This window comes from Fringilla coelebs, assembly GCF_963513975.1.
Source record: "Fringilla coelebs genome assembly, chromosome: 2".
NCBI classification, from domain to species: domain Eukaryota; kingdom Metazoa; phylum Chordata; class Aves; order Passeriformes; family Fringillidae; genus Fringilla; species Fringilla coelebs.
The window spans coordinates 73354120-73370610 of record NC_140029.1 but is presented as its reverse complement, the minus strand read 5'-3'; the positions used below and the strand labels follow the sequence as shown (position 1 = coordinate 73370610).

Here is a 16491-nt window from a genome sequence, read left to right as displayed (position 1 = left end):
ATGGAATGACACCCATGGACCCATCACACACAGGATCAGAGACATTTGCACTTGGACACCAAAGAGAGGTTCAAACAATGGTTCCAATACCAGTGTACTGTCCAACATGGGTGGCTGAGCAAATCTCCATTTGTCATCATCCGTGGAGGAGTTGGTGGTGCAGAGTCCATCTACAAACATAGCACACCTATCAGTTATTTATTAATTCCTGCACAACAACATTCTGCCCTTTGCCTTAGATGAAGACACTGGAGATGACAGGCTGTAAATAAAAGGCGAAAGGACTGATGCTTGCAGGAAATTGAGAGTGTTGTCACTAATTTAAATATGTCTGCTATTTATATGCTTAATGCAGTGACCAAGGAACAGCATTCAGATCTTCCATGGGAATATTGCTCCCAGCCCCTAAATGCCAAATTGCTGCTCATGGAAATGAGAAGCATAGGAGCTGCACAACTCCTTAGCCCCATTAGTACTTACCTCAGACAATGGCCTGAAGGTTTGCTAATTCTTGAAAAACTGCAATCTTGTTGAAACCTTCATTTTGTTTTATGACAGCCTTGTCATTTTAGTCTGCATGACATTGTTTACCCTGTAAAATACTGCCTCCTGAAGCAGATGCCTCTTGCAAGGAATGAGCCTGACCAGCCCATGGTATCCCCACTGCCCTGCCCAACTGTGGGGTTGACTGGCTCCTACTTGCTCACTGCTGCCTTTTAAGTGATATGAATCCACGGACAGCAACTTTTACCAGGGCTGCTTCCAATAGTGTCTCCCATCATATCTCTAAGGAAGCATTGAGGTGACCTTCCATAAAATCAGGGAAAGGCAGTAAAACCTGCTAGTCAGTACCTATTTACACTCTCCTGGTTTTGCAGATTTTTTCTGATGTTCCAGCAGTCTTTCCCCACTAGTTTCACATCCATTTCCTGTTTCCCTCTTCAGTGGTCTCATCTGTCATAGCCTCAGTGTTGACAGTGATTTGGCCTTCCCTGGTTATTTCAACATGCCTCTGTCTTGACTTTATTTCCTATTTCCTTCACAGCTTCCCCTTTCTAAAAGTTATGAGTATCTGCTCTTGTGATTTCTTCATTAGTTTGTGCAATGGGGATGTCCCAGCAGCCCTGGCTTGCTCATACCCTTCTGGAAATCATCGTATTATGTATTGTTTGTGTAGCTTTACCATGTTTCCAAAATGCCCACCACCACTCTATATTGGATTGCTTCCTTGAATATTTGTCTTGTTTACAGCAAATTTGGGGCTGGATTTTTTGGTGGGTTTTTTTGGGTGGGTTTTGGTTTGGTTTTTGGGTTTTGGTTTTTTTGGGGGTTTTTTTGTTTTGTTTTGTTTTTTTTTTGCTTTGTACAATGACCTAAAATGCACCCAAAATAACCCTTTGGAAACCACCTTCTCAGAGCTAGACTTTACTTATGTGATCAAGTGTCACCCCACCTTTTTCTTCATCTTCCTCTTGGTGTCTTTTGATAAACTAATTTGTGGCTGCATGAGCATGGGGTGTATGCTTATATTAAGTATTAGGCCATGTTGTATATTTTAATTGTTTCTAATTTGCATGTTTATAGGGATCAAGGATCTCTGATTTGTACTAACGATATCTGTGTAATCTCCAAGAGGGATGTATCAATCCTTTCCTAAAAGAACTCAAAGACCTCTGCAACTAATCTAAATAACTTGTTCAGTTGCTTAACTAACACTTAGGAAGACTTTTTAAAAAAGTCTAAGCTGTGGATCAAACTTGTATTTGCAACTTGATACTTGTATTTGCAGCTACAGCAAGCTTCCTACAACCTTGTAAAAGTTTGAAAAATATTATTTAATCTATTTCATAAGCAGTGAGCCCAAAAGTCTAGATAAGTATGTGAAGATGGTCTCCCTGCCCACAAAAAGGAACAAAGATCAAGACCAAGCAAACAGTTAAAATAACTGTCAGTCAAAATCGTATCAGAAGGAGGAGATGTGGGAGGCTGAGCAGCAGGTGATAAATCTGCTGGTCATGGGCTGACAGGGGATCAGATCCCAGTCAAGATTTCTTAACTTGCCATGCTCATGGCTGAGACCATGGCTTGAGTAAGTGACCTCTGCTATGGTGCCAGGCTCAGATCAGGCTCCTATGTAGGTCTTGCAGCCATTCCCTCTGCCATCTCCAAACCTCTTCCCCTGGGAGGGTGCATGACCCAGAGCACTGCTGGCTTCCACCAAGGGAAAAATGGGAATACAAAGATGCAGTTGAGCATTAAGGAGGCAACTGAAAAATGAGGGAGACTGTAAGGGACAAACAGGCATGGATTAACAAAATTAGAAATATGGGGTAGTAGGGCAGGAACTGTATAAAGGTACAAATGCAAGCTAGGAGAAGGCACAGGGCAAAAAGAAACTGAGTGGGCCAGGAGCATTGCCTCTCCTCCTGGGCAGTAAAGGCAGATGCTGACACAGATCTGAGGATCCCCCAGTGCAACCTCCCTCAGTCTGGGCTGTGCTCAGGGTGTTGTTCAGCCCTGTTCTATCTGTTGTGCTTTATATGAGATTATTGCCGGAGGTGAAAATATACTGTCATAAGATTCTCCCCTAATAAATTCCCCTTCATTAAGTCAGCTTGCATTTTAATTGTGGAGGCTATACTTTCTCCACCCAGTTACTGTGGTTTTTCCAGGTATGTAAATTGGGGATTTTAGCCAAGGGTGGAATTGTGTGAACCATGGCTGGTTCCATTCCAAATCTTCACAAAAGTAGAAGCATGTATTAGGCATTTCATAATTTCCTCACAAAAGGAATAAAAAAGAGGAAGAGCTGTCACAGATTTGCCATAAGAGCTTTCTCCAGGTAAAATTGTTGGCTCTACCACTAAAAAACACCTGAAAATAATAGTTCAAGTAACAAAAATAAAAAGCTTTCCTTGAGAAAACCATGACTGGAAGGACAGTATTTGCCAAACAGGCCTGGAAACAAGCAAAAATGTATCCATTGCTGGGCAATAGAAAGAAAGAATATGAAGTGAGAGCTGGAGGGAAGGAGGGCTCAGAAAAGCTACATCAGTGAGCACTGGTACATCCAACATACATCACCTGTGTGGGGTCTCTGCTTCTCAGGGAGGATGCAAGGAGTTGAAAAAGCAACAGGCAGGAGCCAGGGATTGGGAGAGCTGCCCTGTGAGGCTAAAAAAGCAGTATAATCTCCCACATTACAGGGACTCTGCTGACCACAAGGGTCCCGTGCCTTCCAGATCCAAACATAAAATCCCTGTGGTCTAAAAAGGCCTTCTGCCAATAACTTTGCTTTAAGGCTCACAGAGCAGTTGACCACCAATGATCTCAGCAAGTACCAAGTTGACAGATAAATACTGAGTCAGACATAAAATAGGGAGCAGCTTCATCTTGGAACCTACCATGAGATTAAATTGGAGAAGTCAAACATTGCTGTCAACAGGGAGGATTAGGAAAAGGCTGTGTTTGCACTCCTGCACCTGCAGCACACAGCACTGTCCTGGGAGGAATGTGAGTCAGAGGCGTTTCTGCCAATGGGCTGCTGGGCTGTGCCTGGGGAACTGCAATGGGAATGACCAAAACACATCCTTGAGACACCAGCCATGATGAAACACGGTCCAGATGGCCAGATTCAGAGTTTAGATCCAATCTACTAAGTGGAAATAATCAGTATTCATCACAAAGAGTTTGCTTGTAGAGGCTGGAGTGGCAGGTTGGTACAACATCTGGGTAGCAGTTAATCCCCACATGTAGATTTGAAATGAAAGATGATCCTCTCAGCAGCTGAGAAGCATCAGTAATGAAGGGTCACTACAAGAAACTAATGTGGGAAGAGAGGTGGATGGTGAATGGACAATTCAAAGGAGAGCTTAAAAAATGGAAAAAGAAGAAATACAACGAAGTATAGAATATACTCATATGGCTACATGAGCTTGGAAATCATGCAAAGGATCATAAATTTTAAAAAAATGGCAGCTAAATTCAAGGTTTTGCTTCCCTCAGAGAAACTTTGAGGAAATGCACACTAAAAGGATGAGAAGCAACCAGAATAACACAGTTTCAGTGCCACTATTGAAAAAAAGCTCACTGAGTGTTGCCAAAAGTAAGGGACAGCTGTGGTGTTAATGCTAAACAAACCAGTCTTCCCATGGCAGCTGGGGTTTATTCAGTTCTGGTCTTTGTGCTTTCCTGCTATAAACAAGGTGATTGTGTGTTGTTCTAGAAGTGTCTCAACATTGCTTTAATTAGGCAGCTTACAAATTATGTGACTTTTAAATTACTCATAAATCATAAGCATGGTCATGTTAAAGCTCTCCTTGAAGGCTCTAACATCCAGTGATGATCACCTCTAACTTTTAACAAAAATTTCAGAACCTTTGACATGACCACCAGAGGAAGGTCCTGCAACCACGCACATCCTGGCAAAAGAGCCCCCATGCTGCTGAGAGATGAATATTTACATCATGGAAAGTTCTCCAGCTTTCCTCAGACTGAAGTCATGCCACCAGGTAGATGGCAGCTGGCAGTAACCCACATCAGCAAAAATCAGAAAAGCTGCAGCAGGGGTCACAGAAAAGAGTTGGACCAGCACAGCACCAGGGCAGATGGATATCAGCTATCACAGGTAAACTATCTTGGAAGGAAAAAATTGATTTTGTAGGTGAAGAGTCCAAGTTTGTTAGCCTGAAAAATGGGTAAATGAGGATGAGCTGTTAACATCCATTGCCAGCTCTGCAACAGGCTGTGGCTGGCTTCCCAGGAGCTGGGCAGACTGGCCTATACAGGCAGTACAGCCAAAAGCCCTTTGCTACAGAAACAGGGCAGCAAGCCATGCTGGAGGCCAGCACAGACTGACCTGGCCTAAGAAACAGAACAAACCTCAGGGCTGTGGGCAAGGCTGCCCACATCGCCTGTTTACTGACTTGTGCCAGCAGCAGTGTGCCAGAGCGAAGTCCTTCTGGCAACAGGCAAGAAACTCACCTGCAGCTCACAGGAGAGGTGGCAGCTGGATGTTACACTTTGTTTTGCTCTTCACAGGCATGGGGACAGGACTGCCAACAGGGTGGACATGGCAGTAACTACCCGAGGCTAGTCAGTGGCCACTGTCTGGCCAGTCGTTACAGCACGTTTTACAGCAGCACACTCCAGGGGAGTCTGGACTGTAGTTTTTTAAGAAGAGACTTGAAACCAAATGCTATATTCAGATGAGTAAGCACTGTTTACATAGTGCAACAAACATGCACCTACCTCCTTTTTACTGATGATAAAAATATGTTTGCATTAATTCCTACCTACTGGATTTCCCTTATAATAAACTATTAGGTCACTAAGATCAGATTAAATCTGATTTTATTTGTCATAATATAAATAATAGCTGCATCTTCCTAAGAAAAATTGTATTCTCTATTTTTCTCTGCAGTCACATCCTTATTTTTAATAGTTTTTGTTTTGTAAACAACACACTGGAGTAGTATGAGATGTCTCAGCAATCGAAGCTATATTCAGACTTGTGTAATCACCCTTTACTATGCACTGATACAGATACTGATAGAGGGGAAATGATGTTTGTAGTTAGCTTTTCTTTCTAAAGAAGCAAAATCAAAAGCAAATGGAAACATTTCTGGTTTGTAGAAGTACAAAATGTGACTTCATGCTACTCCGTAAAATTCAGTATCTCATGAACAACAGGCATGCTCCTTTTATGAAATCACCTGGCTATGTAATTTGCGGTCTCCAGTAGCCCATGTGTTTGAAATGGCACAATGACATCTTTCCATTACTGCATGGGTTTGAGTAATATCAGAAAATCTGTTTTTGGGGTCGCAAGGTGCTCTGGAATGTGGAAAATTACACACTTCTGTGACTGCTGCCTTTGTGCCTGCAATTCCAGAAATATGTTTTTAACTGCACAGAAATACTTTCTATAATACTACTAAGGACTTAGTATGCAGATTTCACCCCATTAAGTAGGGTTTATAAAAAAACAAACAACATGCTCCACATCAACCACAGCTTGCAGTAAAGCTGACTCATAAACAACCTCATTTTTTCAGTAATATCAGAGTCACAGTGAGGATTTTCCAACCACATCACTTTCTCCTTGGGCTGCCAAAAAATGCCTCCATTGTATTCCTTAGGAGCATTAGCTGTTTAAGCAGACCAAGAACAAGCAACTATGACTTGATGTGGAAAGTACTGTTATGGTATTGGAAAAATTAGTGCAAGACCTGATGTTAAAGTTTAAACACATCGCAAATGGAAAGAAGGGTTTTCATAGCACTTCAAATTACAGAGCCTTTTTAATGTTTTCTGTTGGAAAACTTTTCCATTGGGATGACGCAGGGGTGTTGGACCCTTGTGGAGGCCTTGAGCAGTCTGTTAGAACTACAACAGTGTCATCATCTAGGCTTAAGCTAAACAGATCAAACATTCAATTTAGGGCAAATTTACAGCTCTTATTGTATAGAATCTTCTAAAAAAAGTAAGTTCAGCATAAAGCTTTCCTGTATCCACATGAAACCATGGACTCCTAAGTTAACTGTTCTATGTTAGACTATATTCTAAACATAGTTAAGTACCCATAGATAAAAGGAAACAGGTTTCTGAATGATTCTGCATCTTAAACATCTCTGCTTCTTGTGAAAACAGGTGTGAAATGCAAGTAGCTGGAAGACACATGCAAGAAGCACCAAGACACATGTTAAAATCTCCATTTCACACCCACATTCAAGAAGAAATCTCATGCACACTGAGTGCTCTTTTATTCCAAGCATCTCTCCATTTAAACGTCTGGTGAAGAGCAATCCATCCTTGCAAGCCCATGGAGCATTTCTTTGAATATGATAAGAAAATAAGTTGTACTGCTCCATAGAAAACTAGAACACTGCCAGTTTCTTATGATCTCCCATTTATAATAGAATCAAGAGGTTTGTGTAGCCTTTCTAGAGAAGGTTCTACCCAAAAAATGAACTATAACAGATACTAGTCCATAGGTAACTTCCTCTAAGTGATGTGTTCTAAGCTGCACCCCTGCTTAGCTCTGAATAACATGCTGAAGGAAGGAACTCCTTTCTCTTTTTGAAATCACAGAAAAGTACAGAAAGAAATCCTTGGCTATTGGCTTGGTATGTACAAATCCTTACCAATCTGAATGTGAATTTTCCCCTGGGGTCAGTTTTTGTCTTTCCTCTCTGCAACAGCACCCACATGTGCATGCACACACATACTCTCACTGAAGCTTGAGGGAACAGAGAAGATGAGCAAGCAGCTACAGCAAACATATTAATTTACACTTGTTTGCTCTAACTAGATCCAAATTAATTTGTGAAACACTCCCTTTGGGCCTGGTAGGCTGCTGAAAGCAGAAGACCATTTGGTTTTCCTCCTGGTACTTCAAGTAATTGTAAGGTTCACATCTGCTAGGCTCTTATTCTCACGGAGAGCTCTTGTCCTCCACATCTCCATCCCTGTAACGGCACCACAGATCCTCAAACCCCTTTTTGTAACTCCATACTATGGCAATGCAATCCTGACATGGAACTATACAGGCACTGGCAGCAGATCTCATCTTTCGAGAAATTGAGACTGACAATTCCATCACTTTGTCTCAAAATGATTTTTTTCTGTTTTTATACAAGCACCACAAGCACTTCTCCTGCTTCCCCAATGAAGCACAGTTCACTCTTTGCCTGAAAGATGGTATACATAGGATAACACAGTTTAATACCATTCCAATTAGATAATAGTACAATCAGAAGAATACTCACATTTTAACTTTCAAACTTATAATGACTTAACAGAAGAATAGGGAAAGTAAATTAATATAGCTGCTTTGCAAACTGCAAGCTACTCCATTACACTCAGAGATTTAGGAAACAGAGGTATTGGAGACTTCCCTTAGAGAAGCAATTGAGATTTCCGTGCATCTGTCCTTTCTTCCTATCTCACATCATAGATGGTTTCTTTTTAATTAAATCAAAGGCTTTGGTGTGAACATACTGGACACTGCTTCCAATATGCAGCAGTAAGTTGCAGTAAAATACATGCAATAAGGAAAACAATAAATATCAAATTGGTGAAACAGAAAAATACAGTGTAACAAAGACAGCCTTAGAAAATTCTATAGGTGTAACCTGAATAAAAAATTACAGGAATTTAAAATATGCAATTGCGTAAAAAAGAAACCACAAAGTAAATTATTCCAAAATATCTCATAGTTTACCATAAAGTAGTTACTTGATTATTTAACTACTGCTTATTCTGTTGACAATCAAACAAAATAAATATTTGACTGGAGCAACATTTCTGATGTATCAAATAAAATCAAATCAAGTCAAATAAAACTTGAAACCAGGAAATGCAAACCAGGAGGAAGCTTAGGAGGTCTCTACTATAACCTCCTGCTCACGCAAGTCAGTTTTGAGGTCAGACCAGGCTGTTCAGGGCTTCATCCAGTCAGGACTTGAAAACCTCCAGGCTGGAAGACTGTACCCCTTCCGTGGACACCCTGTGCCTCTGCCTGACTAATCCTCATAGGGCAAAAATATCTCCTGGAGACTGGCACTCCTATGCAAATGTCAGTTAAAATACACTTTTTGTCAAGCACCTTGCCCCTCCTCCCCTTATAGCTGTAAGCCTGTGTGGGAGCTGATGCTCCAAGGTGAGATCTGCTGTAACCCTGTGCAGCAGCTGCTCACTCTACAGAAGTGCTCTGTCTTAAGCATCAATCACACTGGAGCATACAAGTTAATAACTTCCTCATTAAAATATTTTATTAATAAGCAAATAATGAAGACAACAGCAAATATTTAGCAAATATTTCATGACATGATCAAGTTTTAAAAAAAATCTCAGAGTAAACAGAAGCACTGCAAGCTAATTAGATATGACAATGTCATATGCCCACAAGAAAAACAGGTCAAATCTTGAAAGTAATCAGAACCTTCTTCAGCCTTGTCTGAAATGCAAAACAATACACAAAATGAGAAAATCAACCTCATAATTAATTTACTATTGCCTAGTAAGGCCTCAGGAGTGAGGACTGACTTCTCAGATATCTAAATGCAGGTTGAGCCAGTCACTGTGGCAATAAAAAACAAGAGAAGAAACATGAACATTTTAAGTCTCTACTGGGATAAAGTAATAATTTGAGCTTACAAATTTCCTGTTCACTGCACTGATTATAAAGAAGCAAAGGACAACCTCTGCACTGTGCTTCCCATCCTATGTTTCACATCCAGAGATGTGTTCTTGGACCACCACTTGTGTCAAGCAATACAAATTATCTTATGTCTCTTTTACTGTGTCCTAAGCACAAATAAGTGGGTTTGGTATGTTCATACAGACATTTCTGCTAAGCTCAAAATGGTAACTAGTAAAGTTACAGCTTTAATAAACAACAGCTTGTTTGTTTAAACAACAAGCATCCTCTACAAAAAAGACATGAGAATTAGCAGAATGACAGCTTAAAACTTCTGCATCTGTACTGTGAAGTTACACGATGAGCTAGCACAAATTCAGAACTGCATAACTCAAGCAGGGTGGGTGCAATGCACTGTTTCAAGTTATTCCTACTATCTGCATTAACAGTAATGCCCCAAGGTTCCAGGTAAGATTGAAGTCCAACTATATTATAGAGTACAGATGTTCATAATAACACTTTGCAGTGGACCAAAACATGTCACTGCAGCACCTCAGGTTGATCCTACTTCCAGGTGTATCCTGTGTTTTTCTATGTGGAGATGTTATCTCCTGAGGGAAGGGCAGCAGTAAAGCATAAATGCTACATCTAAGCCACTGGATCTTTCCCTCTGTAGGGGACCGGAAGAGCAGATCATAGAATCATCAAATGTCTTGGGTTGGAAGGGACCTTAAAGATCATCTAGTTCCAACTCAGATATCTGGGTTCCTTCAGCTACAGCTGAGTCTTAAAGAAGCAAATCTTGCTTTGACCAATGTATAAAGCAGGTGTGGCAGCAGAGAGGTGAACTGGTTTCTCAAGATCATTTGGAAGGTCATGGAGAAAGACCAGACTGATGCACTACACCACACTGTCTCCCAAACCAGCTACTAAATCCAGATCTCTTATTTTTCACAGACAAGGCATAAAATCGGGCACATACTTATGCAGCAGTGCCAACAGCCAGCATCAAACATCAGTGAGCAAAGCCATGGGCTCTCAAGTGCATGGTCTTGAAGACCAAGTAGGTCTCTGGTAAGTCTTACAGAACCAGGGGGAGGGGATGGAAGGGGGAATTCTGCTATATTTACTCACATTTAGATCACCATACAGGTACAGAAGTGCCAAGGGGAGGGAAAGGAGGAGCAGTTCTTTCCCCTACTTTGTGAAACAGTAACAGACATGAACTGAAGTGACCCCTTAACTGCTCCTGAGGTCTCAGCTCACCATCCAGTGAATCCACTTTGCTCAATACAACCTACTCCTATCTGCAGTCACTGCTTTACAAATTAACCTCACTGTCACAGTGACTGGGGGGGAAGGGCTTATTTTCTCCAGTGACAAACAGCTGATGTTTGCCTGTTTCAGATCCCTGCGTTAGCAAATATTGTTCAAGTGCTGAATTCCTAAGCAAGGTGAAAAATGCATTATTTAAAACATGATTATGTTCCTGCATTGCACAATATTAATGTTGCGAAAGCTACTTAATGCTTACACATCTATTGCATTTATATAGCAATTTGATACATTTTAACTGAACTTTTTAATAACTGTTTCTAGTCATTCATGAATTTGGCAAATTTGGACCAAATGTTTCATTGGTTTCCACGTGCATATATCATTGGTTGTCCATTCAGCCTCCTCTTCTGCATGACTAAAAATTTCTGCTTTTTATGAAGATCTGCTCTTCATTTGGTCTCTCCTGTTAGACAAGGTGCATCTCAGTCAGATTTCATTTGTGTTTTCAGTTTGGCAAGACCAGTGAGACATTCATCTCTCCATTTTCTCCTGGCATCCAGGACTTTTGGAACAACTGGAATTTTTTCAGACAGTGCCTGGAAGAGAAAATTTAAAATAACTAAATTTCACATTCTGAGTGAAAAGGTTTCACCAGCATTTTTTCCTGCTTTCCCTGTGTCAGACCAAGTCACCATCCACACAAATTATCATTTAGGTTATCACAAGAAGAGGTCACTAATTCTTTCCATGAGTGACTGGAAAGGAACCAATCTGTATGGGAATAAAAATGCTCCCACTTGGATAAGGTTATCCTAAATGTGGCAATGCAGACGACTACAGAAACAAGAAAGCGTTAGCCTCTTCCCTCATTTTGCTCCACACAGTCACTGTCACTCTTTGATGATAATCTTTTATTAAGTAGGAAGGAGACAACCTGGCCATTTATGTTGCTGAAAATGTATTCTGAACCAGATTCCTGTGTGTGGTTCCCCATAAATGCAGTGAGGGATATAATGTTTATAAAAACATTTTGTCTTAAGAATACCAGTTATTATAAAAATGACAGGGGAAGGCAGGGAAAAAAGCATTTCTGAGTGCACAGTCAAAGTTGTCTTAGAAGTGACAAGGAAAAAAAAAGTTGTTTTGAGAGTGCAGATAGAGACCACAAGGTCATCTTTGCCAAAATAGGACCTGAGGTCTTAGGCTTAAAAGGCAAGTGTTGAGAAACTGGGTAAAACGTGGACCTGCTACCAATACTGGCAAGCTGCAGTCACTCCAGAAAAAAATCAGAGGGAGGGACAGAGGAGTAAGGTAAGAAAAGCTTAATGATTTACTCTAACAGAGGTTCCCTGCAAGCTCATCTTTTGCACTGAAGACTGAAGATAATAAAGACACAGAAGCAGATGTTGAAGTGTAATCCAGCCTTCTATAAAGAAAGTTAAACCGTTTCATACCATTTAAAAGCTTCTGATTGTGAATGATGCCAAAATTATCATTGATTGTAATTATAAGCAGTCTATATTATTTAAGCATAAAATAATGTCTTTCCTCAAAATGCATTAACATATATAGGAACACAGTGTTATCTTCCAGACAGGCTGCCTCCATATTTGGAATTAATCTCTGACAGCTGATCAGAAATTATTCAACCCCTACACATATTCTTAGTGAATTATTAAAAAAGGCACCTTTTGAAAAGGCAGAGTTAGGAAATTACAATACTTCAGCTGATTCCTATGGTCATTCAAAATGACTATGTAGTGACTATTAACAAACTGTGGGCTTAGAAATGTTAATACATAAACTAGATCCCAATCCAGAACAGCACTTAAATGCATTTTGTCTTTAAACATGCAAGTAACCTTACCAGACTGCTCACATATGCTCAAATACATGTTCTCTTAAACATGCATTTGCACACATGACAAACTGGAACTCTGGTTTGTAAAGTATAAAAAGAACACCCAGAAGAAAAAAAGCTACAGGTTCATGCAGGAAGATGGAGTAGGAGGAAGACACAGGATGAATATTCATGTAGGAAAGGAGGCTGAGAATAATACAGTAAGAGGAGGGAAGTGGTAAGAAATAGCATGGAGGATTAAATGCCAATAACCCACAGCTGTTAGCAGCTGACTCCTCTGTCTGGTAATAATGCTACTGGTAATAATGTGACTGCTAGGTCACTTTCCCAGGACGTATTGTCCAAGTGCTTTCAAAAGGAACTCACATGCATGCTGTACTGATCTATTCCCTTAAAGTACACATTTACACAATAAATACAGACTACAGATACCTCCAGCAGTAAACTGAAATAGCACAAATGTTGAAATAAAAACTAAGGTTCTTTGTTCTGAATGTCACTGTTTTTATCAACTCCATATTTACCTGATTGACTTTCTGCACAGTTTCACCTGAAAATTCTGGAACTGGCCCAAAGGTGTTCAGAACAAGTTTCATTCCTTCAGCATATTTTTCACAATAACTTGAAACACCTGAAAATAATAGTGAAAAGTTACATTTCAACAGAAATTCCTAGTTAAAGTCAGTAAGGCTGCCTGTGCTTAAGCAGGCAGAGACCCAAAAATCAGAAACCCAAAAATTGGTCTGCTCTTATGATTAAGACACCTAATTGTCATCAAGGAAAAATGGATTCTATCCACCCCATTTCCATTAAGGTTCATGGAAAAATTATTTAGGACACTGCCACATTGCAAAACCAATGAATGTCACACACCGGCAGAAAATGCCATGTGAGGGTGTAGTGCATGGCCACGAATTTACCTGTGCTTTGTTACTTGTGACCAGAAAGCTTCCCTGACCAGGGACCATGAGGAGAGCACTCTCACCTCTTCTCCCGGTCAGTGCATGGCATATCTTCCTGTCATTACTTCCATTTATTAAGCTGGAGTGTATCAAGGACAACATGGCTCAGGGGGAAAGTGCCAAAGGCATGGAGACACAGGTGGCCTCTAGGGGAGAAAAAAGGCTAAAGGAGGAATAGCTGGATCTTGCAGATCAGTATCTTGCAACCCCTAACTGGGGTTAGAGAAGGGGATTTGGCTTTTTTAACCCTCTCTGATGGTTGAGGACTTCTAGGGGGAGACAGGATTCACCTGACAAAGCGGAGAAAAGGCATCTTTGCCAAAACCCTGGCCCATCTATGAGATGCCTCAGTTGCCCCCTGTGTGGGGATGGCTCACACAACTGGAGAGATACACGCCACAGGAAAGACAAGGAGGGGGTGCGCTATGTCTGTAATGGGGCAGCTCAGATCTGTGGAGCTATTCCATGGGAAGGGCAACTGGCTGAGTGAGAGCCTGTGGACAGGCCAGTAAAGCACAGCATCCTCCAAGAGCAGGAACAGTCCATCCTGATATTCAGGAAAACAAGTACATGTATCAAGAGAGCTGCTTGGATGAGCTCCAGTGCAAAAAGGTGTCATACAGCAGGTGGAAGCAGGGACAGGCTGTAAGGAAGAGGTTGAAAAACACCACCTAGGCATGTAGGAATGGTGTCAGGAAAGCCAAAGATCAGCTCCAATTGAAACTTGCAAGGATGTCAGGGGCAACAAGATGGACTTCTGCTGTTAGTAATAGCCCTTATTATTACTAGCATGCCTTTGCAAGTCTGCTTTCTACCGTACTTTAAACATTAAGTCAGTCAATGCACCAATGCCATCACAAGATCTTCATATGACTGAAGGCAAATATTGCACCCATCTTCAAAAAAGGTAGGAAAAAAATCACAGGCCAATCAATCTCTCTTCTGTCCCTAAGAAAATCAAGGAGCAAGTCCTCTTGAAAGAAATTCCTGGACACAAAAGTGAGAGTGTGATTTTGACAATCAGCACATAGTCTCCAATGGTGTAAATCATGTCTAACTGACCTCCTTGCCTTCTGTGATTAAATAACTCTTTGTGAAAAATAGGAAAGTAGTGGATATCATTTACCTCAACTTTAGAAAGGCATTTGACATGGTCTTTCATGATATTCTTGTATCAAAGTTAGGACATTAGGGTCTGTCTGTCTGGACAACTAGATGGACAAAAAATGGGTTGGACATGTAGGCTCAGAGATAGTGGTTAATGGATTGCACTCCAACTGGAGGCCAGCAAAAATGGAGTATTGCAGGAAACTGTCCTGAGACCCATACTGCTTAAAAAAACATGCTCGTAAGGTTTGTGAATAGTATCAAACTGGGTAGGAGTGAGAGCTAGAGGGGTATGGACTAGCTGATAGGGACTAGCAGGACTGCCCTTAGAAAGGTTGGAGGAATGAGCCAATATAAAACTTTAACAAGGACATATCCAAGTTCCTGCACCTCAGAAGGAAGAGCTCCTTGCCACAACAAAGAACTGGTAGAGGCAGGCAGCAAGCTGCACAGGAACCAACAGTGTGCCCTGGCAGCAAAGAAGGCCAGCAGTCTAGGCTGTGTTAACAGACTGAAGTTAATTAACAGTAGACTGAAGGAAGTGATTAACACCTTTACTCAGCACTCATTAGACTGCATCCAGAATACTGCATTCGGTTTGGGACTCTCTAGTACCAAAAAACACTGACAAAACAGAGCAACATCAGCAGAAGCCACCAGAAAGGTGGGGGCTAGAGCACTTGTCCTGTGAGGAGTGACTGGGGGATCTGGGTTTGTTCAGCCTGCAGGAGAGATGGCTGTGGGGGAACCTACCAGCAGCTTGCAGTGCTGCAGCAGAGCCTGTGGGTAGGTCAGTGAGCACACAGAGCCGGGCTCTTTTTGTGGGACAGCAGAAAGACAAGGGACAACAGGCACAGTTTGATATGAGGGGTTCAGACTGGACACTCAAGCACTGGCACAGGTTGCCCACAGAGGTTGTGCAGTCTTCATCTCTGGGTTTTTTTAAGACTGTATGAAATCCTGAGAGCTTGGTCTGACCTCAGGACCTTCACAAGGGATCTGTGAAGCTCTTAAAACACATGGTCAGAGAACCTGAGAACCAGCTAACTGGCGATGATGGGTAAAATGGCAGCCAAGTAGACCTTGGCTGAACTACAGAAAGACCCAGGTTCCATCTGCTGCAGTAGGAATCTCTAAACAATCATTGTTGAGGCACTAGAGAGTATGAAATCATACATGCACCAAAAAGATAAATCAGTCACTTAGCCAGACATATATATATAGTAGACTTTTTAGTGCTATTAACTACCACATAATCAAGAAAGGATAAGCCTTTCCCAATCAGGACATCAGGAACTGCATCACAACAGTAAATGAGCACTGCTTGTCTGGCAGTAAACAAGCTGGCACTGATAAAATCACAGAATCAACGAGGTTGAAAGAGACTTTGAGATCATTGAGTCCAACCTATCACACCTATGTGGATTATCCTGATGATCACCCCAGATCTGAGAAGTTCTGGACATCCACTAAAGGCTTCTGAGAACCACAGAGACTGAAGAATTTGCATACTTAATTCTATTTTTATTAGCTAGTTATCAAAGCAAAGAGGAGAAACATGCAAAAGACAGAGGCAAGCAGTTATAGTTACTAACTCTTCCATGAAGACTCAGGATATCATACAGACTTAGAAGCATGAACAAAAACTTCTCATGGTCTTATCGAACCACAAAATGTAGGAAATATAAGTGGGTAGGCCTGACTATCACACAAAAGAATGCAAATCAGGTTAAGAGTCATAAAGTGATCTCTTTCCTCAACAGTTCCCTGGAATGCACTACTGTATGATATCAATACCTCAGAAGTCACACCTGTCTAACCCTAAAACGGCTGAGATTGGAATGAATGCATGGAAACCTCTGACTACAGCCAGCTATGTATCATAAACTACACCACAGACTGCTCAACACGCCTGAAATCGCTGAAGTACAGAGTTTCTGAAAGGCCTCTGAGGCCAGTAGGAGGATGGAGAACACTCTTGTTTCTGGGCCAAAGAAGAACTTTCAAAGGACAAAGCCTCAAGGAAGTACTAAATTTCCTTCAGCACTCTGATGTCATGATGACCATCAGCTAACAACTGAAAGGACAGAACAGCAGAATATGTCCATTGCATAAGAGCAACATAGAGAGATCTGAGAGTA

The 16491-nt window shown here is 41.3% G+C and overlaps 1 protein-coding gene across 1 annotated transcript in view; it reads right to left on the bottom strand.

Annotated features, from left to right (window-relative positions):
* Positions 1 to 8828: 8828 nt before the first annotated feature.
* CRYL1 (crystallin lambda 1) overlaps positions 8829 to 16491 on the bottom strand; it is a 50558-nt gene continuing 42895 nt past the window's right edge. The window contains exons 7-8 of the mRNA XM_084226793.1: positions 12806 to 12912; positions 8829 to 11016 (exon numbers count right to left, since the gene is read on the bottom strand). Of these exons, the coding sequence (XP_084082919.1) occupies positions 10903 to 11016; positions 12806 to 12912 (221 nt within the window). The 3' untranslated portion in view covers positions 8829 to 10902. The remainder of the gene's footprint in view (positions 11017 to 12805; positions 12913 to 16491) is intronic.